Source organism: Mixophyes fleayi, chromosome 6 (genome assembly GCF_038048845.1).
Source record: "Mixophyes fleayi isolate aMixFle1 chromosome 6, aMixFle1.hap1, whole genome shotgun sequence".
NCBI classification, from domain to species: domain Eukaryota; kingdom Metazoa; phylum Chordata; class Amphibia; order Anura; family Limnodynastidae; genus Mixophyes; species Mixophyes fleayi.
The window spans coordinates 51,709,633-51,735,053 of NC_134407.1; the positions used below are offsets into that span (position 1 = coordinate 51,709,633).

Consider the following 25,421-nt stretch of genomic DNA (forward strand, 5'->3'; position numbering starts at 1 on the left):
ACCACTTGTTAAAAAAAATATATACCATAAAGGTTATAGTTTTGACTGAGCTTTATAAACCATTGAGGTTTGAAGCTATGCAATCTAGGCATGTCCAGACACGGTCCTCCAGCAATGCACAGTATGCCGCATGGTTGCATCATGCTCATATGAAAACACGCACAGCTCGGCTCTAATCAGCCTCTGTCACAGCTGAGCCTCCCAGCAACTGCGGACCCCGTCACCCCAGGGAAGCCTACGCCGACCTATCTATACAGGTCTGTACATTAAACCTATGTGTTGTCCTTTAACTATCATATCATTCCTACTGCAGCCCTGACAAGTCACATGATTCTACCGAGCTTCACAGGAAGGTAAAAAAATAAAAAAAACTCGCGCCGTTTTCAGCCTGGTCAGAGCAGATCTCGCGCTGTTTTCTACCAGTTCTCGCGGCGTTTTCTACCGTTTGTCGCGGTGTTTGCAGGAAGCTGAGAGGACGCGGGGAAACATCAAAGGAAAAGGGGCGGAGCTGGTAGAGCGCGAAATCCGGAGTGAGTTTGGCGCCAAGTTATTCTTGCAGCTTGGAGTGGGATTGAGTGTTAGCAGCCGCCTCACTATGCCTGTGGAACAGCCGCCCCCCGAGCCTGGTAATACACCCTCATATATCACTTCACAGCTATATACTAAGTGTGTCAGACAGCTCAGCTTCCGCAAAGCGTTTTACATGTCCATTAATCGCAGCTTTAGTTTCCATGTGAGTGCCACTGACGTGTGGTCTTGTCTGTAGCCTAGCACAGATAGGCATTTGGTGTTTAGCCACAGATATGTCTGTAGCCTGGCACAGATAGGCATTTGGTGTATAACCATAGATCTCAGCATGTCCTAGAGACTGGGGCTATGTTACAGGGGCCAAGTGTCTAGTGGTCATGTCCCCAACTTTGCATGCAGTAGATATTGTTGCATAAGTTGTAACATGGTGATAGGCTGTCATCTGTTTCTGTAAGTATGTTGATAGTATATGTTGTGGCTCCAATGTGCTTACTCCCTGGAGCAGAGCACAAGCTCTTGGCTCCAGTTCTAGCATATCCAAACACTGTTGTAAGGTAGATTACAGCAAAGTTGCATAACCTGTAGTCTTTGTGAAGCATCAACATATTGTGCAGGAAATAAGGACATTCTACTAACATTACATGCACGTTAAGACTGGCGGTAGCAACGGTTATTTCCCCAAAACCAGTTGTTTAAAGCTGGTAATATTTGCATTTATTTTTTTAAAAAGAATATTCTAGTAGTTGTATATAATGAAATAAGCTGTAATTTTTTTTTCTTTGCAAGGAATGAAATTAATAGTTGTCATATGCAATAATTATTTTTGGGGGATAGTGGTATTTTGTTAATATTGTAATATGTAAGTGTTTTATGCAGTTAGTTTGTTACAAAGTTACCCTAAGATGTAGTTGGCTAGCTCCCAAGTATTCATGCCAAATGTTCTAGTTAAGAATTGGTCTCTGTACTAAGTGTTTCAAACTATATTAACTATAGCATTCGGGTTAAGATCTATATTCACATGAAGAGGAACACCATGTAATTAGTAATATAAATATATTTGCTTATAACCCAGGTTTGAGTGAAATGTTAGGGTCAGGCTATAGCCACCTGCTGAATTAAAGAGGATGTAGAGCAGGGGTCAGGGAACTTTTTTAACTTTTACCCCCAAATATATTTAGATAAGCTGACGTTACCCCTTGATTTGAAAGGAAGGAAATCATATATTATTGGAATACAAAATGTTATTGAATCATTCGAAATTTATTTGAAAGCTTCAACTTCAAAACTTCAGGTTTTGGAAAAATGATGTTGAGCAATTTGGATACAGTCTTCAGCGTCAAATCGATTTCTCTGCTTTGTTTTTATGTTCGTTAGAGTGGAAAATCCTTGTTCGCGAAGGTACCGTAGGTTGTTGCAAAAGGCAGCAACTTTTTGACTGCCTCCTCGTGTGCAATTTTGAATGCCTTTGCAGCTGTTGACATCCAAAAATATGACAGATCTGCTTTGTTTTCAAATGCAATACGTGCTTCATTATTGCATCGAAGCTCAAGAAGTGCCTCTGCCAACCCTTGAGGCTCTTCTGATACAACAGCAATTTCACATTTAAAGGGGTCTACAATCCAACTGACAGCATGTGAGCCTGCAGCATTACCCCCAGGAATTTCATTTTTACCCCATTTGGGGTAATTTACCCCTGTTCCCTGACCACTGATGTAGAGGAACAGTGGTCAGTAAAAGAGCTTCTCGAGTGTTTTGGCTAATAACTGGTCTAGTTGTCCATGTGCATTGTTTAAAGGCACTGCAATAGGCAATGAGCTAGATGTGCTATGTGTCCCTGGAGCTACTGAGATGGGTGCCTGAAAATGCACTTCTTGTGATACCACCTGCTGCACCAGGGTAAGGCACTTTGCACACTCAATTTGTAAGTGGCACCACTTTTCCTTAGCACAACATTTGTCACAATGGTAGCGCACATTAGAGAAGTGAGTGGCAAGCAGATCTAGTGATGGCAGCACATTCATAAGATTAAGGCCACCATTTCTAATTTATGAACAGTAATGCAGAGATGTGGGCTCCCCAGAAGGGTAGTCCATAAAACTCTTACAGGCAAGAAGGTGTAAATACTGGTTGTTTTCTTCCCTGACCAATGATACATATTTTTGAAGTAGCAATGTTTGAAGAGCTGTTTATGTTTTAACAGTGTCATCAGAAGCAGGGATGGAGGCAGAGATGGACACATCTCTCAATGGAATAATAACTCCAGCTATGGTAAAAGAAGAGGAGAAACTTGAGATAGCTGCTGAGGCAGAGGAACGGAAGATGATGGAAAAGGTGCTGGCATTTGTCTTAAATCTTATTGGTTGTACTCTAGCAAGCATCAAATTTCTAATTTTAAAGAATCATGGGATATATACCCAATGGAGATTTTTAAAAAGATGTGACAACCTAGCTTATTTCAGTTTGTTGCACCTCAATATAACACAATCCTGGTTTGTATTTCCTCCAGCAATAAATGAATATTGCAGCAGACATGACTTTTTTTTTTTTTTTTTTTTTAATTAAATGCTATTATGTGGCTAGAGAATAATCTTATTTGTGTAGTTTTCTGTAAAAAGACAGCATGAGTATTAAACCTAAAATAAGTTGATCCTCTATGAATTAATACAGTCTTTCTCAAGTACTTATGTAATGATTGCAATACAATCTACAGTCACTAATTCTTGTATCTTGAGTAAAAGCTGTTCGTCATCTGAAGATTGAAAACCCTGTTAAATTTGAGTCTTGTATATACATTGGATATGATTCTTGTTGCGTAAGATTGTTTAAGGCTAATATTGATTATGCTATGATTTGTGATAACTTTGTAACCTATCACACAGGCTCGAATGTCTTGGGAAAGGGATTCCAATGAAATGCGTTATAAAAGACTTCAGCACTTACTTGACAAAAGCAACATTTATTCCAAGTTTCTCTTAACAAAAATGGAACAGCAACAGCTTGAGGTATTATACTTTTATATGTAATGCTGTATTAGTGTTTCAAGACTGTGACAAGCACCCTTTAAACAGTATTACTAGGTTTACTGACCTGGTGCAAGTAATCCTATAGCAATAGATTGGTTCTTGGGTTTTAGCAGACTGGTGCAAGCTCAGTTGAAATCATTTTTTTTTATTCATACTTTTCATTTTGTGTGCTTTATATCTTATTGAATTTATTGACTTTTCTGCTAAGAGGAAATGTTTATGGTGGTGGAGTAGTAAAAGTTAAAGCCATTTAGTTGGACATATACTTTTTTTTTTTTTTTATTATTAAATTGCTACTGTCACCTGTCAAAGTTCAGTAGCATATGATCTGTTTAGCATGGTGTTTACTAGATTACCTTGTGTTTACCAAGGGGTGATTATATTGAAGTACATAAAATACTGCATCTATCTTGGTGGTTTTCTGTTATTTATTTTAGTCCTCTTTATTGTTTAATCTTTAATGTTTGTTTTATGAATTAGGAATTGAAAAGGAAAGAAAAACTTGAGAAGAAGAATCAGAAATTAGTTGAAAATGTGAAGGTACTGTTACACTACATTATCAATATTTTCACTAGAATGTTGGTGCAGCATAAAACTAGTAAAGCGTGAAGTGTTCTGACTTAGCCTTCCCTATATCCCTTATGGAAAGTAACATTTTAATTTATTGAAAACTTTGTGGTGGTTGATTTCTCTTGATGTTTTGAAATGTAACAGTTAAAGAATTAAAGAAATGTTTCATTGTTTATACACAATAATCGAAGGCACCCAATATTACTTTTACAACCATTTTAAGACATTAGTAGGCTCAGGACAGTAACTTCTTTCCCTTTGCATAATGATTCTAAATGTGTTTAGCAGAAAACCGTAGTTTGTTACAAATGACAGTGTAAGGCTTTCTTACATTTTTAGTAATTACTTGGTGGGAGGTGGAAAATTAACTTTAACCTGTGCATTTTAATTTTTTTTGTTAGCTATTTTTAAAGTTAAAATATTTTTGTTAGGGTAGTAAGCATTCCATCCAAAACTGGCCTCTTTCAGCACACAGTGATACAATGACATCATTCAGATGGAGACGTGCTCTGGAAAGCATCATAGTGTGTTTAACTCTGGATGAACAGCATGTCCAATGGGTGACTCCAAGGTAGACAGGAGTCAGCAGGGATGCCAGTGTTACATACTTATGTCTATGCTGCATGCCAGATTTATTAAATTTAATATAAATTGAGTAATCTGCTCTCCTGATTATAGATTCAATTGGCCACAGGGTAGCGCCGTCCTTCTGCTTTAGATTGAGCCAGACACTTGGCCCATTTGCAATCCAAGATTGCCTGGATTGTGTCCCAGACAATTAGACTGAATTTTGTTCCTCCTTTTACTAGTGTTTCAGGGCCCAAGTGTGTCCTCGGCTTCCATCCTGGAAACTGCTTAGGTGAGGGCCTTAATTCAGTCCATCAAGAAATTTTAGTAACTTCCCTTTTATACACTCTAAGCTACAAGGAAGTGTTTCAGTGGAGTTGAAAGTGGACCATTCTTCAAATTAAGCAAGGGATGACGATGATGTTATCTTGGACAGTTTTGCTGTCCAGATAGAGCCTGATAAGGCAATGAACAGACTAAGACATATCGGAGAGCTACACACTTACACAAATACCAGAAAAGTCCTGGACTATTAACAGGCCAAATTTTCAGTATGGTATAACAGTGGTTTTGTTTTCCCCCAGCACATGAATTCTTGTGATTCCCAATTAAGGAATCTGGAAAAATCTTGCTAAAGTACGGGCAATCCCATGACTATGCCAGTTCCGACTCTGCTGGTTCCTCTGATTCTGTGGAAGGTTAACTTCGAAGGGGACTTGGGAGTTGTCCATCACCCCTGTTTTGTCCAGATGGATCTGGAATGTTGATCTCACACAACTAGCCACAGTGTCTTCATCATTAACCAGAACTGCTCTTAGGGCCATTTCTTTCATTAAGGCATGAATGAGCTGGCTTTAATAGCATTTGTCTCTAAGCAATGATCCTGAAACAGAATGACTTTACTGGTGAGGTGGTTGATGTAGGCACCCACAGTGGTTTATCGCAGGTCCTATCTCTGGTGCAAGGAGCAGAGGAAGTTTCTTCTTAATGGAAGGTTTCATGTGTTCTACCTGCTGCTTTTCTTCTCTGGCAGACTTGAAAAGGCTTCAGGCCGGAGTTTAAACTAAGTGTTATGTGCTGGATGTTAGTCCTTCCACAGGGTGCAGGCTGTGCTTGGCCACCTTAGGATCTCCGTTTTATTCTTGTCCTATTTGTTTTTCTCCCAGCTATATGCTGTGTATATGCAGATGGGACAGAATGTTAAAGCTCACTATTTTCATTTCAAGGAGATGGTAGTGTAATCTCTTTGCCTCCTTCTAAATCACCTAGATTCACATGCTTTGTATAAGGGCACTGTCTGTGGATCTGCTTTTCTCCGAAGGGGTGTGGGGCCTGCTTAATCCGTCTTTTGCTAGATTAGTGTTCATGCCTTGGCTGATGCACCAGTTCAGTTTTGGACCCCTGCCTACTTGACCAGTGTGCTTGGTCTGACTTTGGCATTGTTTAATGCAACACCATTAGACAGTCAGAAAAGGTATCTGGGGGTAACAAAATGTTTGCTCTGCAAGTTGACAAGTATATATTTTTAGAAGCTCTCATGAGCAGGGCCCCCTCCTACTCTCGTCTATCTTGTATGTGCTTGTTATGTTTTTATGTACACTTGTTTTCCCTAGTGTCCAATGCTGCAATGTTCAAATTAATGTGGGTTTCTTTGCTTTTTCCTCTTTGCATTTCTCTTATAGGCAGAAAAAGAAACTTCTAAAACTGACAAAAAAGGTGAGTTTAGACAAGTCTTTGTTAAAAAAAAACCCCCAAAAAAAACCCCAAACATCTAATTTAAAATATATAACGGTTGTTAAGGGCACCTGTAGTATAAAGTACCTTTCTAATAGGCAAATTATAGTACCCAAATTTAGTATATTGACTGCTTTACATCTGTTGTGCAGGGCTTATAATTTTAGATTTTATCTTCCAGCATCTACAAAGAAAAGGCAGCGGGATGAAAACTACAGCATTTCAGATGTTCTGTCCAAAGAAGTAAGCCCCATTTTCAGTATTTTTCAGTAATAAAATACATAGGGCAATTGTTGAACATGTACTGTGATGGTGAAGCTGACTGCTTTTGTTTGTCTTAGGACATTTTATCTGCATCCAAGAAGAGCAAGCAGGACTCCCAGGTATGTGTTCACAACAGATAATCTAATAAGCAATTGAATTGGTTATTACCTTCCTTATTTTCTACCCCTTCCTTCAACACCTACAGGATGACCATCCTAGCAAACTGACGGCTGATGAGATTGAGAGTAATGGAGATTCTAACACTGTTATTAAAGATCGTTTATCTCAAGCTGTAAGGCAGAACGCTACACATCTACTCGATCCACTGAGGAAAGTGAATGGCCAACCAGTTCCTTATCAGCAGCCAAAATACTTTACTGGAGGTGTGATGCGGAGTTACCAGGTGGAAGGCATGGAGTGGCTCAGAGTACGTTTTCTGCAATGTATCCAAATTATAGTCCAGTCTTGCTGCACTAGTTAGAGTAACGTTGTTCCCAAATATTCTGGGTTATTCCAGCATATTTGAACCATTTAAATATATTGTACATCCAGAATCCAGTTTTGCAAATTGTTCCATAGAAATCTTCAATATAGCTTGCAGACTGTTCTATATTTTTATACATTATTTCATGTTAACTTAAAATACAGTGAATGTAGTTCATGCAAAAAATCCATACGGGAACGTTTTCTCCAATCAAAATCATAATGGCAGAGATGTCATACTGTAGTTTTATGCAGTTTACTAATGTTAATTTAAAGGGCGTCATGCATATGTCTGCATACAAACCTGTATTTCAATGAAATAGTTGACATATTTTATTTAGTCTTCTTGCTGTGCTTGTATTGGTTGACCCCACCAGATTATATGCATATTCAGCTGTGGCTCAGAGCATATTACAGGTTAGTTGAGCGTTCTGCTTGTACATCATTTTATGACTGTACTGCAGAAAGTTGGGGAACAAAAAATAAACCATGAATGTATTTGGCAGTGGGATGGCATTGTCTTTCCCTTGAATGGTTGGTACTGTTTCCCAGTTGCAGTATTCAGATTCTGAAAGATTCTCCATCCATATCCCTTATCCTGCAATTCTGAAGTTTTAATAAGCACATTATAGTATTGCTTCACCTTAGATGTCTGTATGGCATTCCCAGTCAACCAAAATTGTATAACAATGTGTGTATATAATCTATATTATCCATTGTAAACCACATTTTATGCTTTATACAGCGTTTAGAATAAATGAATCATTAGTATGACTTGAGAGCTTGTGGGTGTCACTTGGTTCAGAGCTGAAGAAATTTACTGTTGTACTAGTTTTGGTTATTTCAATGCTTATTAAATGTAAATGTCTTTTCAAATGGTGCAAACCAGTGTGTAACTGTTTACTTACACTAATTGCTGAAGCTCATGGTTTTTCTGAAAGATTATTCAATGTTCTTTTGAAACTTTATTTGATAGTCATAAATAGCGCAATGTTCGTCACTTTCTCGTTTTCTTATGCACAGATGCTGTGGGAGAATGGCATCAATGGCATATTGGCTGATGAAATGGGTCTGGGAAAGACCGTCCAATGTATTGCTACCATATCCATGATGATTGAAAGAGGTGTACCTGGGCCATTTTTTGTTTGTGGACCATTATCTACCCTTCCTAACTGGATGTCTGAATTTAAACGTTTTTCTCCAGAGGTAAAGGTTGTCTTCATAATCTATAGGAATAAGCTGTAACATTAGACACACATGCTGAGGTTTATGAGATTAGAGGTAGTACGTGTTGGTGTGGACTAGCGTCAGTTTTATAGCCCCCCCCCAAAAAATCTTTGTTCTCGCACAGGTACGTTAGTTGTAAGGAAAGCAAATGTATCTGCATTGATATACCTCTGATAGGGGCTCGTATTAAAAGTGTAGTCAGACATTTGTCCCTGAAATATTGGTGGTAGCTGGTGCATGATTGGGTGAGTAGATGCGTGCACAGACTAGTGGTGGTCTGCATATGACCATATATGTTTATTTTATGGACCATATACTGGAGAGGAGAATGTTTTGCTCATCAAGAGGGACTCGCGAACACTTCAGGAATCAAACAGGTGTTTCTTAAAAAGTAAAGCTGCAAGTTTCCCTTTTAAATAGGGTTTGATATATAAAATCAAACCTGAAATGTAAGATTTACTCCAGTCTTGGCGTATGCGTATATTTTTCTGGTAACATCAGTTGTTCTAAGCAACATTATATAATTATTCACCACCACATCTCCCCTGCCCCATAATACTACTTTACGGCTTCAATTTTTTTAATCTATTAACATTTCGCCAGAAAATATTTTGGGTACAAAATGGTGTCTAAAAAGCTGCTTTCTTTTTCACACACATGAAATAAAATGTGTGTATATATAACCCGTAATGCATTACTAAATGACATATTCATTAGAGATTTATGGACAACTGTTTTCTGGTGTAAATATGTACATGAAAGTAAAGGTATCGGATCACTTTAGAATAGGGAGATCATTATATTCAACCATAACGCCACTAAAGATCAGAGAACATTTAGGCATAGTTCAAGCGTAGTGTGAAATCAGTTTACTAATCTATTTACTGTTTGAAAACGGTTCCCTGAATTTCTGTTTTTAAAGGTAGTGCTACAAGGTGCCCAATGCATGCTGCATTTTTTTGGACCTAATTGAAAACTGCAGAGTGTATGAGTTCAAAAAGATGATTGGGACAGATAGAAAATCCAGTGTGGATGACGCTCACATCTGAACATGTATGTGATCATCATCCAACTGCACTAATAGTGCCCTGTTGGATCAGTGTGTTCCAACCAAACACCTGTGTAAGAAATGTGACGGATCTGGCCACTGGTTAGTTAGGGTAATCAGCCAGTGTGTGAACAGCTTAATAATATGGTCACACCCCATGAGAAACAAGCTGCAGTAAAACGAGTGATCGGCCACAATTGAGAAGCACCCATGTAGTTTAGCCTTTCCATCTAAATCTGCTTATTTCTCCAATATTTCACCCTGTTTTTAGTCCTCTAGTACCATGAAGATTTTTCATTTCCCACCTTGGCTATCATACCATGATTCAAAGCTAACGCATCACCGCATGCTGATGGCATTAGAACAGGTTGTAACGACTTATGTAACAAATGTGTAGAAATGGTATGTTTTTATAAGATAAAAAGTGTTAAATGGTTTGGCAGTGCCAGCCATGTGTTTTACTTACACTGTTCTAATGTCATTTCTACTTCCAAATGAGAGGTGATATTACAGTATGAGGTGTTAATGTCTTACAGGTTCCTGTAATTCTGTACCATGGAAACCCTCAGGAACGTCGTCAATTGGCCCAAAAAATACATAAACGTGGCGGACATTTGCAGATTTACCCAGTTGTCATTACTTCTTTTGAGATTGCAATGAGAGATCGTCATGTATTACAGGTATTTAATTGTATGAATACTTTGTGACAGTATCAGTGAATCTGATCTTATTTACATCTAAATTGTATTTCCTTTTTTTTTTCCAGCATAGATCCTGGAAGTACATGATTTTAGATGAAGGGCATAGGATAAAAAACATGAACTGTCGACTAGTAAGAGAATTAAAGCAGTTCAGGTCTGACAACAAGCTGCTTCTTACTGGGACACCCTTACAGAACAACCTGGCAGAACTCTGGTCTCTCCTCAATTTTCTACTACCAGATGTATTTGATGATCTAAAAAGGTAATCTATTCTGTTTAAACTACATGGGTTCCTTTAGTCTCTGCGATAAATCTCATGCGATTAATTGCTTAGAAAAGACTGATTCTTTACATGAAAAATTACTGGAGATTAAACGGATCTCGTTAAACGCATCAAAATACTATTTTCTACCTTGAAACTCCTAAAATATAATATGTGCAGTTGATAATCTTAAATCCATGGGATGCAAACATAGGATATGGTCACACCTCATAAGGAACAAGCCGCAGTGAAATGGCTGATTGCCGCCACCATTGAAAAACACTTTTGTAGTTTAGCCATTTAATTTAAATCCGCTTATTTCTCTAATTCACCCTGTTGGTCCTCCAGTACCATGACAATTTTGTTTCTTTCCAACCTTAAGCTTTGAATCCTGGTTTGACATAGCTGGCATATCGCAGCACGCTGAAGACATTGTGGCCAAGGAACGTGAGCAGAACATTCTCCATATGTTGCACCAGGTAAAGACAAGTCTTATAAGTTAACGGTTTATTTATTAAAAATAAAAATTCTAGTGATGCATGGTTTCCTTGCTAAATAGTTAATTCATTATTTAAAGTTAAAATGACTTGGTTACACTATTTAGCAACATATGTTCCTTTTATTTTAGATTCTAACACCCTTTCTATTGAGGAGACTGAAAAGTGATGTGACACTGGAGGTACCTCCAAAGCGAGAAGTTGTAGTTTATGCACCTTTGACAAAGAAACAAGAGACTTTTTACACAGCCATTGTAAACCGGACGATTCAGAAAATGCTTGGACAGGATAAGGTATGAGATGCACTAACCAGTCAGTCTTCATTGGCAGCCTGTAGCTACTGTCACTGGCCTTCCATTGGGCAAATGCATCATCCTGACTAGCGTTGCTTTTAATTATACTTCCTACTTATATAGTCAGAAAAACCTGTTTTAATGCATCCATCCTTTCCTCAGGTTGATGCTCGCACATAGTTGGCTTGTGATACTTTTTTTTTTATATTTATTTTTTTTGTAAGCTGTCTTTTTCACTGAGTTTAAAGGGTTAAAGGAGAATTTGAGTAATATGAAGGTCTTAAACGTAACGAAGTCCCTAGGTGCCCAGCCTTTTACCAGCTAGAAGAATCTGGCTTAAACTCCAAACCATTAAAAACAAGCAGGCTTCCAAGAGATTAAAGTTGGGTCTCTAGTAGCTGCAATGTCGTTACAGGGCAGTTTATCCAATTAGTTGATCAACTTTCACAGGCGCAGTAATATAGCTGCAAAGAGTGAACTGAACGTCAGTTTCCAGCTTTGTTTTGCAGTGTCATTGGGGGGAAAGCAGATTGTGCCAAATCCTGAATTATTTACTAGTTCTGTAATTAAAGATATTGATTATTTTTTTTATCTTTAGTATATCAATTCTTCGCGGGCTAAGAATTACTTTAAAGCTGCACTCTTGGTTGGTGCGTGTCCTGACACATTTTACTATTTTTATTTGTTTAGTCCACAGATTTAATTATTTCAACTAATGGAAGAGGAAAGAGAAAAAATCGCAAAGTGGTTAATTACAATGAGCAGGATAAGAACACTCCAGATGATCTTGAAAAGCTCATCGGTTGCATGCTTCAACAGCAAGAAGTCGAACAAAGGTATTTGCTTTGACATCTAAATGACTGCCATTACTAGGAGCTGTTCTAGGAGTACACTGAATTGTTACTCTCCTCTTCCAGACCTGCAGCAGAGTGTAACTTACCAGTGGATGCTGAAATAAATCTTAAAATGAGAAACATTATGATGCTGCTGAGAAAGTGCTGTAACCATCCATATCTGATTGAATATCCTCTAGATCCACTTACTCAGGAGTTTAAGGTAAGATGGGAACGTCTGACTGCATTGAGAAGGTTTCATACAAACTTATAGCATGGCGCACACAAGCTGTTCTACTATAGGAAGCACAACCTGGAACCTTGTACCGTTCACATCCCACAATTTAAGATGTATCACCCAGTCTGCAGTAACAGGGTTTACAGTGAACCAAATGTAAATATTCCTTATCAATCCTGTGATATGTCTGTCTTGTACTCTAGATTGATGAAGAACTGATAAATACTTCAGGAAAATTTTTACTCCTAGATCGGATGTTGCCAGAATTGAAAGAGAGAGGACACAAGGTACCCATTGAATTTGTTTACTTTAAAAACCAACTGCATTTGAGAACCTTCATAAATAATTGCATTGAAAGCAAGAGGCTGCTTTACACTTAGTTCTGTGATTGGTTAAAACGTCCCTGGTTTTGAGGTTTTTGTAATGTCTGTCTTGCTCTGTTTAAATGTACTCCGCCAGACTTCACAATCAGTTGATGTACAAGTCTTTCTAGTTATTCACATCCACCATATATTAAGGCTATGGTCATCACCCATAACCAGCTTAACTACTTATTGATCACAATTTAATGCTTATTTTGTTAGATCTGTTTCTGTATTCTAATCATATCGGTGATCTCTTGGGTTCTACAGTAAGTTTAGTTACAATTTTATTTTTTTCTTGTAGGTCTTGATGTTTTCACAGATGACCATGATGTTGGACATATTAATGGATTATTGCTATTACAGAAAGCTCAGCTTCTGCAGGCTGGATGGATCTATGGCATACGCAGAAAGAGAGGAAAATGTAAACCTAATCTCGTTACTTTCCCATAATCTTTGCAGTAGCACACTGGTCACATGCTTTGACCTTTCACACACAAAGTTTTCAAAGTAAATGTCATTTTGACTTTTAGGGGCATATTCAATTGACGGCGGGATCGCCGAAAATCCCGCGCTCAAAAAATATTACCGTTAATACAGTAAATTACCGTATTAACGGTTTTCCCACGCAGGATTACCGTAATAACGGTAATATTTTTTGAGCGCGGGATTTTCGCCGATCCAGCTGTCAATTGACTATGCCCCTTATTTCCATTAAACTCTCTGGCTATCGCCTCAAACACTTCAGTTCTGTATGAAGTGTAGACATGCTTGCTGTCAGGTGTGACCACAACACAATTGCAGAAGTGCTTGAAAGGTTGTTGCATGGCTCAGGCATAGAGCAGCCAGCAGTGTCATTGATAGCAATGTCTGCTGCTTATTAAACAAAGTTCAGTAATGGTAGCTCAGCCAGCGGTTGGCTGAGGCTACAGGTGTGCAACTGCAGTTTTGACCCATCCCTGGTTTGGAAATATCTGGTAATGGTACTAGCTGACTACATTGTTTTCATATGGTTTTTACAGATGCATAAATTTAATACAGACCCTGATGTGTTCATGTTCCTGGTTAGCACACGCGCAGGAGGCCTGGGAATCAATCTAACGGCAGCGGATACTGTAATAATTTATGACAGTGACTGGGTAAGTATTAGACTGCTTAGTAAAGAATCTCTAATTTTTTTTTGGTTTGAGAAACTGCCAAATACTTTAACTTTGTCAGTTGAAGAAAAAGTTAAAGCTCCACAAGCGCTTTCCTCTTTGGAGTTAAAGTCTAATATCTCCTTGGCCACGTTTCATTTAAAATGGGGAATCGATGCACCACGTTTGGGAGAGAGATCAAAGGATTTATTAGAAAAGAATTTCATCAGTGTAGAGCGCAATTATATGGATGTCAGAGGAAAGAAAGTCCATTAATATCTGGATTTAAACTGATCTTGCCAGCTAGTGGTCCAGTTAAAGCATAAATGATAGGTGCAAGCTGGATAGCCTTGTCTGGTACTGTTGGTTATGGAAGGGGAGTAGCTCCTGTTCACATGAACTGAAGATCAGGGGGTCGCATTTTAGTGCTGAGATCCCAGTAAGAAATTTGTCCTGAGAGCCATAAGTTTCAAGAGCTCTGGTCATAAAGAGCTAATTGATGATGCAGTTGAAGGCTTTATGGAGAGTAAGAGATAGCACCCTGTAATCATTTATATGCTGCATTAAGTGTATGGGCAGTCTTGTGTTCACAGCCTGATTACCAGGGATAATACCTACTTGATGTGCATGGATCAAAGACTGTAAAACCATAATGTTCTCTGAGGAAGTGAATCCTTATCAACGTCATTTGGTAAAGACCTGTCAACTCTGTGGCAACTATCAGCCCATCTTATTAAATATTGATTTGAAGATCTTTGCCGGCTAACACTTATTGCTGTTTACAGTCCTTGATCCACCCAGATCAAGTAAGTTTTGTGGACATTTTAATAACTTGATGTAAGCAATTCATCAGACTTCAGATCAGTGTATTTTGTTTTATATAGGTATAAATCTCTTGCAGTATGTGCTATGTATTGTGAATGCAATTAAAATCTTTTGTTTTATTATCCACATAGAATATATTGTATATGTAAACTTTTTTTTTTTTTTTTTTTCTTCCAGAATCCACAGGCTGACCTACAGGCCCAGGACAGATGTCACCGAATTGGTCAAACAAAACCAGTTGTGGTGTATCGTCTGGTGACTGCAAATACTATTGATCAAACAATTGTAGAAAGAGCTGCTGCTAAAAGGAAACTAGAAAAGCTGGTAATCCACAAAAGTACGTATTGGTATTCTACCTTTTGAACTGAGTGGCAATTACTTGCTGAATCCTCAAAGAAAATAGTTTAATAGCTTTGACCAACAACCATTTAATTAAAAATAATTAGACAACCCCTGCAAGCTATATTGCCATCAATAGTGACTCCATCGCAGATTCTCTTACTAAGCTCTTGAATGGGGATAGCTTGCTGTTGGGTTAATAAGTTCAATACAAAAAAGCCATTAAGCCCATGAAACCTGCATTATGTTCAAGTAAGCGAAATCCAGTTCCTTATCAAACTGGCTTTCTGCTGGACAAGGGGAATCTGTACAAGATTTTGCATTTACATATTGACATGGATAACCCTGTAATTGCCTCATTACATACAACTGTGCTTAAAGTAGATATGTTCCAGTAGGTGATCAGTTATTTCAAAGCTGCTTGTTCTAAAACATAACTATACACTCGCTAAGAAAGAAAATGTTTCCAGTGTAGCCCATTTATTCCATGAAAGCAAAATGTCACCAGGTTAATTTATATGTACACTAACTATTCAATTGCTATTTGTTATGGACAATGCATGCATGACCATGGCAACAACGGACTATTTCTCTTATCACTCGCCACCTCCTCTATCAATGTTTGTTTATTTTACTGTCTATTACTCTGTTTGCTTTTTTTTGTGATCCTTATGTATGCATGGTCCTGACTTTTTGTTATCCTGTGTCTCTTTTTTGTAAAACCCAATAAAAATGTTTGTTCCAAAAACAAAATCTGCTTTCAGCAACATCCACTGTATTATCCCCTTGGTTCAATTTGGATTCTTAATCTTTACAGATAAATTTAAAGGTGGTCAAACTGGGATAAATCAGTCTAAGAGCTGTTTAGATCCAAAGGAATTGCTGGAGCTGCTTCAATCCCGGGATCATGAAAGGTAAGCAGCGAGTTGGAGAAAACACTACTCATGATCTTGTCTTAACTCAGACCTACTTCTGTAGCCCCACATGTTCCTTTACCCTATGTATCGTATGGCCTAGAAACAAGTACTTATATGACCCACTTCAGTAAATCTGACTTATTGTAAAGGATGTTGGCTTTAAGTCCTGTTTGGTCTGACAACATAAATTACATGGTGCTCTATTTAGAGCAATTCTTGTAGGAATTCATTTGTTTTTGTTTTCTCAGAGAAATAAAAGGATCAAATGGAAAAGTCATTAGTGACAAAGAGCTAGAGCTGCTGCTGGACAGAAGTGATCTTATTTGTAAGTAGACCTATGGTGATAACATGTAGAAAACACCATTTTGCATATTGCACAAAACAGAAATTTAGGAATATTAGATTATAATTTGTCATCTTGTTGTCCCTTGGTATTCTAAGCACAGGACAAGGAGACTGGTTCAGTAGACCTCTTAGTAGTTTTTACAATTGCATTTAGGGCTTGAAGGAAGTCTATTCGGCTATCCACTTTGGAACACTATGGGACCCCACTTTCTGCAAGTCCCAAAGTAGCAGATTGCTGAACATTTTATTGTAGTTATGGCAAATTAAATGGTTTATTTCCAGTGACCGAAATCTGTATTAAACTACCCAAAAGCCTGACATTTTCTTTTGCTTATTTTCTAGTACAAATGAAAAAGAATAATCCACCTCGTAAAGAGAGAAATGGAGTGTTTAAAGTTATTGAAGAAATAGAGGAAGTTGCAGTTTGACACCTGGACAATGTTTTCTCTTTTCTTTTCAAACCGTTTCCCTACCTGTAGGTTGAATTAAGAGACAAATAACTGTCACACTTGAGCTTAACTTAGATCCCATAGGTTCCTCAATGTGCAAAATGCTTTATAGATCTTCAGACTGTTTTAATGATGTATAACTTGCATTTCATGCTTATTGCACTTTTACTTGAACTCAAGATTCTGATCATGAGCAATCTTCCTGTGGAAGTATTGTGGTTTTTATGTTTGTATGTTCTTGTTCTTAACATTGATAATAAAAGTTGTAAAATAAACACAATTGTCTGCTTGTGCTGTATGCCTATAGCATTGTGTTGCCTTTGCAAAATGATTCTTACCCAAGTTCTTGTGACAGGATTCTTTCGTACATATTTCTGGGTGGCGAAATCAGACAATAGCAGCTCTGCACATAGTGTCACTGCAGCTGAAACTATAGACCAATACTTGGCATCTTCACACTGCATTTAACATGCACTTTAATAACCCTATCCATATCTGTATATGATGTGACTCACAGGTGCCCTAATGTACTACAGACTTTTGGTTTTGAAAATGCATTATCTAACTGGCTAGAACCTTGTCCATGGAGTTGGAATTTACCCCAGGTTCTGTATTACGACCAACTGCATTCATTAAATTATATATAAGCTGGAACTAAATAGTGGTTTCTATGTTTGTACCATATTGTGCCATTATACTACATTGCTTTCTGTCCTCTACAAAGGGGCCTAGATAAATGTAGGGTCATGCATTTCAGTTGGTGTATGACGAAGAATCTAGGTAAAGCTATAGATCAGACTTTGTTCACACATGATAGCCTGCAGGCTCTACAATGCTATTTAAAGGGGCATATCATTTTTGCTCATTTGCTTATAATTCACAGGCAAGATCTTTCCTTGAATATGTGGTTCAGTTTTGGATATGTTCATGGGAGGATGTCCTAGTAAATCAGTGCAGGGACAGTATCTGTTACGCTAATCCAGTGAACGGTCTAATTCTGACAGTGTTTGATCATATAAATGTCATGTAAACACACAGAGATCCCCCAGCACACTGCTATGACCAGCAAAAGACCTGCCATTTCTACTGTAGATAAAAATGCAAGTCTTAGTTGCACACATTTGCAAATGTATGTTAAAGCCACCCACCACTCCACGGTGCTTTTGCTAATAGGGTGGTCCTAACACTAAACAGTGAGTCCCATATATTTGGGATATACATGTTTTTTTAAAAGCAATTCTACATTATCCTATAAAAGGAGCGCTAACCACCTCCAAATTTTTCAGGTGAATTGGTGAGGCTATATAATTGGTGATGAATATCCAACTTGTCCTAAAGACACTTTAACCAGCAGTCAGACATCTGATCAAGTTTGTGGTGCCTGGCTTGGAGTATGATAAACCCTATGGGGCATATTTAATTAAGGGTGAAGTGCCCACAAAACAGATGTGAAGGCACTCCATGTTACCACAACACTGCAGATTTCCTTTTGTGCCCCCCCCCATAGGGTTGCAAAGGGATTGGCATAAATTTGCAGCTGTTGTCTGTGCCTAATTGAATGCCCCTATGATGGTACAATATGAACATTACTAGAACTTAATTTTTTTTTTAAAGGTGTGAGAGGTGGCTGAAAGCCCTTTATTTGCAGTATATGTGGGATAATGTTTGGTGTGTTGGAGGATCCCCCTTAATTATGAAAATGCTGCTGTGTACTACAACTGCAATTCAATCAAGTATACAAGTTGTATAAAAAAAAATATACCTAGTCTTCAACTTTTAAAAGGTTACAGGGATTCTGTGCCGATGGGTCAGGGACAAATTCACATCATTGAGATACCAACTTTCTCATATTAGACTTCATTACTATTTTATATAGCACTACAAAATGACACACCGTTAGATTTAGGGAATATGCTGATTGATTCTTGCAGACTGCTGTACTCCTATGTCTGGATACATTTCTTCTCTAGGAGTACTAGATATGTTAAAAAAAGGAGATGGATGTATAATATACAGCATTGCCTCCTGTCGAATCTTATTTTATGTGGTAATCCACTCTCCATGTAGTATGTTGGTAGTGTGATCTTATGCTGTTGTGTTTGAGGTCAATGGGGATGTGGTTAGTGTTCAAGACTAAAGAAGAGACTGACCCAACCCCCAAAATTGCTTACAGATAAGCATAAAACGTTGCTTAATTGTGCATTGTAAAGGGGGAACCATGTTAGAGTCCATTGTATGAGAAGTGTACTTAAAGGAACACTATAAATGGCATACTCTGAAATCAGTGTTGCAGAAGTTATTTTCCTTCTGAACACAAAGTTAAAAAAATTCTATACAAGGCTATTCCTTAAACTTCATACATATTTTCTCCCTGCAATTTTAACACTGCCCCAGTTCATCCTGCAATGGTTTTAGCATCAGTACAAATGTTTTTAAAGTAGGAAAGCAAATTTATCAGTGTTAAGATATTTAATTTCCGCATCCGTGACAACTTTGGGCCTGATTTAGAGTTGAACATAATGTGAGCCTACACACGTTTCTACAGCTGTATTTAGAGTTGAATGTATTAAGAACAATAAATACTTCAATCAGAGAAGCAGCAGCCATCATTATCAACACAGAAAATTACATCAGGCCTATGGGACGTACAGAGAGACATCCTAAAAGATGTATGTTAAGGTGCGCAAGTCAAAATCAGACACATGTAGTTTTGTTTCCATGGCCTTGTTGTACTAAACTTACAGGAGACCGTCTAACACGCCTCTGCAGGGTTCTGAAAGGCCAACATACACAATTTGCATCTTTTGAGTTGTAAACAATTTTCGTGCAAATTGCATTTTTACTTTAAATACTTATATCCAACTCAGTTCAGGCCCCTACTTAGTTATTTTTCCTGTAATTTGTTTTTATTAAAAAAGTGTGTACAGCAGATGAAGCATAAAAAAGTAAAGTCATTTGAAACCGCTGCAGTCCATCAACCAATATTAAATGATGCAAACTGTAAAGACAATACACAACAAAAAAGGGAAAGTGTACAGAGCGTGAATGGGGAGGTGAAAGGGGAACTCCAAGAGGTTTCAGTCTGCTTTACAATGAAATATGCCGGATAGGCATCCTATATTCATCCATCATCCAGCTTGCCCACCCAACTGGCCCCTAGGCGACTATCCATGACGGAGCAGTAAGTCAGACTCCTTAAATTCCAGCTAGCGGAGCCACATCGCCATGTATTCGTTTAATTCTTTTTTTGTCCAGAGAGGGCGATAACACTCTACCCAGTTTTACCAAGATATTAGGCAGAAAAGCAATCATTAAGAACCTTGCCATCCAAAATGAGTTTTGCTGGTCACTGCTCTCCCATCTTTTGCTGGAATGGACTGTTCCACTGGGAAGGTGTGAATGAATCTTAAACATTTCTCATACACAGAATATTGGGAAGGTGTCAAGCTGTTTTGTCATTTACAACCTCACACAGTAAAAGCAGTTTTTACAATGATGGGCTGGGTCAGTGGAGGAAGGATAAATAGGAAGTGCAATTTCTACTTCCTATCATCCAGTTTATATTTATTTGTTACACAGTAAACCTCCATAGATACACCTTATTCAATGACAGTGTATAAAGTGTACTCTTAGATGTCTGGTGTTATTGTATATGTAACCTGTGTTTAAATGTCTGTTTCTGCCACTGAGACTAAATTTTATTAAAGTGCTATAAAAACCAAGCCAGACAGGTTTTGTGTAATAAAGTTTTTCTGTATTGAATATCAACAAAAGTGAAGATGAAAAAAACATCATAGATGTTGGTTTGAAATGATCATCATGTAGAAAATTTCCACAGGTATTTTCTCAAAGCATTTACTGCAAACATTCACGTTTAGGTAAACAGAAGCCTTGCTCAGCATTAAAATGGGATAGAAAATGTCATTTTTTCAGGACAGCAGTGGACATAGAACAACAATTGTTTATTTTGGAAATACAGTGACCACATCGTAACCCTCCGGTGGGGTCATACGTTCCCGAGCATGCTTTTCACAGAACATCTTCTCCTCCACAAAAAAGTGCCCCTTTTGCTTGAGGTTAACTCCGCAGTCGCTGCACACATAGCATTCTGGGTGACGAGGTTTGTCACGGATCTTAACAAAGACTCCCCTAAGAGAGAGACAAGACTAGTTAGTTGAAGTATAAGATCAGGCCTTTTAGGAAGATTTATGGATGAGGATCTATACAAATTCCAGAAATGAATGATCTTTGCTGCCATTTGGGGTGTGACTGCCCTTTCTGAGCATTGTGATTACACACTGCCAGTAATGAAAATGGGCGAAAACAGCACAATCCTGTCCCTATACACACATTGATGAGACAGGCGACTAACTTGTCTGCATAAAACCATTATAGTGTTTGAGACTTGGGCTGTGGTTAATACACAGAGCTCAGCGAGTGCATGTTTGGTATTGACAATCCCAGAAATCTTCTGTTGTAAGAATGACCATGGAAATTGTTTAGTAAAGCTGGGTACACACTACACAGTTTTCACCCAATAATCGGCTCATTCAGCCGATTATTGCCAAAAGTCGGGTCAGTGTGTGCAGTGACACGATGGTCGAAAGTCTGCCCAAATGGACGATTGTCGCCTCATTTGGTTGGTCGTACCGTTTAATATTTTCATTCCAATCTCGTTTCCGCTGTGTAGTGTGTATAAACTTCCGACCGATCCACAACAGTGAGTACGAAATTACAGTCATTGCTCACAACATGTAAAAAGTCGCTAAAGGAATGTCCACTCTTCCCTTTATCGTCCTAAACAAGGCTAGTGTGTATGCAGTCCATGGACCGAGCGATCGGACCATCGATCTCATGTAAAATCGATCGGCATAAAAAGTTGGTGGAAAATTCTGTAGTGTGTACCCAGCTTAAGCATTAAAGAACCAAAGCACAGTGATCTCCCCTCTCCCAATTAGCATAATTGGGTTTGTCCCGTGACAATGTCCATTGTTGTTCAGTGAGATTTATTAATAGGACAAAACTGTCCATGTTACATTCAGAACGTGAAAAGGAATTGATTGCAGTTAATATAAATGCAGCAATGACTGACATTGGCAACCCATAAACAAGGGCACCTCATTTGGCCACCTCGGTGTGTGACTAAATTGGCAGACCCAGTCGCTGTGTGTGGTTCGCCAATTATCATAGATACATGCGGATATAAAGCATCGATTGACCATATTGTAGGTTAGCCCTGATCAAATGCTGTTCATAACAGAAGTCTGTTTGTTACATTCAGAAATGTTTAAGAGTTTTAAAGAGAGGACATTGTTAAAAAGTAAGTATCAAAATAAACCCCCAAAAAACTATTAAAGATGTAGTATACACAAAAAAGTACAAATCATCAATACAATGTAAGGTTACTACTCATCATCTACTCACACAATGCCAGATCCACAGTGATCACAAATTGGTAGTTTTTGTCCACTGCCCACAGAGGCTGCCACTTTAGTAGCGGGGGCTCTCACGCTACGGAAGCCGGAAGGCTTCTCACCTGAAACAGTTAATAGAAACAAACTTATAGATCCACATAAAACATACAAATTGGAAGGTCAGATCATACATTTATATATGTGAAACCTAGAAGCTGCAGTGCAATGTGTATTGCCAGCAGTGATAAAGGGCTCCCACCCATTGTAATAAGCAAAACAGTGGTCATTTATAAATACAACCTTCAGAAAATATTAAACAGTTGGATAAGAATCAGTAACCTTAAATCAACAGACTTACTCAAAAAAAAGCATTAAACCGAAAAATAAGTTGTCTTACATTGAAGACCAACTAATAACATTCAAACGTATATGTAAAAATTCCAATATCTAAAAAAGGGAACAGGTACTTCTCTACCCATACATGGACCATTGTAAGCTGTGTCTTGAACAAACTTGACTAGCTCATCATTTGGAACAAGTGCATTTAGGGCAAGTGATAGACGCGATCGGAGTCCTTGCAGGTAAGCAAATATCCTCGAGTCTATGGGTGCCAGAAGGGCTACAATCACTTTGGTGAATGTGATCAGTGATGTGCAGAGCCCACATGGAAGGGCAGTGTTTTAAAAAATACTGACTAAGACCATCAAACCTACAACTGTTTCCTGAGGAGGAAATAATGGCATATTATGACCATCCAATCATCATCTCTGATCTCCCAATATATAGTTTCCACTCAGAAATATTTCAGCTATGAGTTTAGGCTTCCTAAATCCAGGATTGGACAAAACAAAAAACCCTGTCCCTGCAAGAAACTTTCCAACAGTCACATAGGGGATGATCTGGTCACATTTTAGCCAAAAGAAGAGGTCCCCTTGAACGAAACAATATAGAGGTTGAGTTTGGCAAAGTGGAGCCGCCTATAGACCCATTCATTTTATTGTAGTTTAAAAGGAATCCACCAATGGCTCTGCAATGCACTCTGTGGATATTATTGCTTTTTGAAGTGAATCAAATACCCTCATGGAGATCACCTGGAATCAAACAATCTTCAATATCTCGGATTCAAAATCTCACGGCTCTGGCCAAGCCAGTAATGGTATTAGCTGCTTTGCTGGCAGTACCAATGAGCATAACCTCTTCAGGACATTATCATTGTCATCTCTCCAACAAATCCTTGATCATCCAAAAAGATTTTAGAGTTATGCTAGTAGTAGCAGCATCATTCTTTGGTGGAATATCCCGTGCCCTTGTCACTTTCTGACTAAGGATATATTCTTTCCAATTTTCTGTAGACACTTTTTTTTTCCAACCTGGAAAATCTAATCAGCTCTGGTTTGGGGCTTAAGAGGAAAGATGTTGATACCTTTGGCAAAGGTTAGCCCTTGGCAACCAAAACCTCTCTCTTGTGAGGACAGGAAAAGAGTCACAGAACAGGTTTATGCAAATTCTTCTTCCTATGACCGGCCCTCTCTTTCATCTTTCAATGTCTGGATCAAGATTAATCCCCTTGGTGCCCAATGTCAGGGTACAATCCAGAAATATCCTGATATTATCTATTTAAAACTGGGAGAGCGGTCCATACTCTTTAAACATGCTTACAGACAGGAAGTGTTGAGTGCATAGGGGAAAAAATTATTTTCAACAATCACAACTTTATCTCAGATAACTTCGGCTCCATAAGCTCTTGCTATTTTTACATATACATACATTTATCAATGTTACTAGAAGATATTTTATTTGAAGTTACTTGTATTTTAAATTTCTTCATAAACAAGCTTAAAGGACAGAAAGGTGAGAGCCAAGTGACTGCAATATCAACATGTACACAAACTCGACCATCTGCCCTTCATTATAAGAGATCATGCAACTGACCACAGGAATAGAGCATTAAGTGATAGAGGTGAGCAGCATTCAGTCCATACCATGTGATATGTAGCAATTAAACCGCTAAACATGCTCTACCTGGCTCTATAATCTGTCCGGCTGTAGGACCTGTGAAAAAAGGTTCTGTGCCCTCAAAATCTGGCAACAGGGAGAGAAACCTTCATTATTTAAATCATTATTTTAACCTTAAAATACACCCCACATGAAAAGGCATGTTGTAACATACGTGTTTATAATATATGTATCATTTATTTTCAAACGAAACATGAATTAATCATTTTTTTTTAAACACACTTGTTTGTAACGTGGCGGCGCCCAATAGGTATATTAATGAACTTAACTAGAATTTTCTGGATATACAATGTCAATATAATGTCAACATGTCAAAATCATTACCCTTTGTCACATTTCACTATGGAAATGTAAATAAATGAAATTAACTTTTCCAGCTGTATTTACACATTATAACCTAAGTGAAAATAACATTTTACAAAAATTCTTAACATTAATCATTTAATTACTAAAATACCTGGTTTGGTTAAGTGATCATAAACTTAGAGTAACTATTATGAGGTCAGGTACAACCAATAACCTTCCAGATCACACCACAAGCTAACTGGCCACCACCTGACTGTAGTGGTTTTGATATTTTCAGAATAAAGTTGGCTGTTCCTTGAGGCTTCCACTACTAGTGGTGCTTGTTAAGGCAAAACAATTACCAATAGGGGCTTTCAAAAGGGCTCTAGGATAAAGTTGTGGAAAGTTAGGAGAAAGAAAGAAGACTTCAAAGGCTGAGTGTTGTTCAAAGCATTACTAAGAAGTAGAAAGCGTATGACACCACCAACACCTTGCCTAGATCAGGCCGTCCTTCCAAACAGGATGACCAAGTCTGGAGGATGTTGATCATGGACGCTACCAAGAGGCCAATGGCAACCTTGAATGACTTTCAAGTCTTTATGGCCGAGATTGGTCGGTCTGTGCATTTGACAACCATCTCACAAGTGTTACACAAAGCTGCACTTTGCAAAACAAAACAAAAAAAAAAAAAAAAAACACTTGGAAGATTCTGATGCCATGTGACAAAAGGTTGTGTGGTCAGATGAGACCATGATAGGACTTCTTGGACTGAACTCCAAGCGCTATGTTTGGTGCAAACTAAACACAGCACACCACACCATAACTACTATGAAGCATAGTGGTGGCAGCATTATGATGTGGGGTGTTTATCTTCAGCAGGGACTGGGCGATTGGTCAGGATTTAGGAGAAGATGAATGCTGCAAAGTGCACCCAAATTCCTGAGGAAAACGTCTCTGCAAGACAGCTGAAGATGGGCAGGTAGTTCACCTTCCAGCACAACAACCACCCTAAACATACTGCCAAGAAGAAAAAACAGTCTTAAAGGATAGGATGGTGACTCTCCT

The 25,421-nt window shown here is 38.3% G+C and overlaps 2 protein-coding genes across 6 annotated transcripts in view; one reads left to right on the plus strand and one right to left on the minus strand.

Annotated features, from left to right (window-relative positions):
• The first annotated feature begins 431 nt into the window (after nt 1-431).
• HELLS (helicase, lymphoid specific) lies at nt 432-16,910 on the plus strand. The gene is made up of 22 exons (XM_075216480.1): nt 432-626; nt 2,729-2,859; nt 3,408-3,530; nt 4,032-4,091; nt 6,371-6,404; nt 6,604-6,665; nt 6,764-6,805; nt 6,892-7,113; nt 8,193-8,375; nt 9,981-10,124; nt 10,211-10,407; nt 10,790-10,886; nt 11,036-11,197; nt 11,888-12,033; nt 12,115-12,253; nt 12,472-12,555; nt 12,935-13,054; nt 13,653-13,769; nt 14,769-14,928; nt 15,748-15,844; nt 16,096-16,172; nt 16,535-16,910. The coding sequence occupies exons 1-22, from the start codon at nt 596-598 to the stop codon at nt 16,618-16,620; spliced, it is 2,514 nt and encodes an 837-aa protein (XP_075072581.1). The 5' UTR covers nt 432-595; the 3' UTR covers nt 16,621-16,910.
• Nucleotides 16,911-20,373: 3,463 nt separating this feature from the next.
• Nucleotides 20,374-25,421, minus strand: part of PDLIM1 (PDZ and LIM domain 1) — a 48,053-nt gene continuing 43,005 nt past the window's right edge. For 3 of the 5 annotated variants that reach the window (XM_075216521.1, XM_075216523.1, XM_075216525.1), the window contains 3 exons: nt 24,078-24,137; nt 22,066-22,177; nt 20,374-20,790 (listed from right to left, as the gene is read on the minus strand). In XM_075216521.1, the coding sequence (XP_075072622.1) occupies nt 20,604-20,790; nt 22,066-22,177; nt 24,078-24,137 (359 nt within the window). In that variant the 3' untranslated portion in view covers nt 20,374-20,603. The remainder of the gene's footprint in view (nt 20,791-22,065; nt 22,178-24,077; nt 24,138-25,421) is intronic. The other 2 variants (XM_075216522.1, XM_075216524.1) reach the window with 1 other exon arrangement.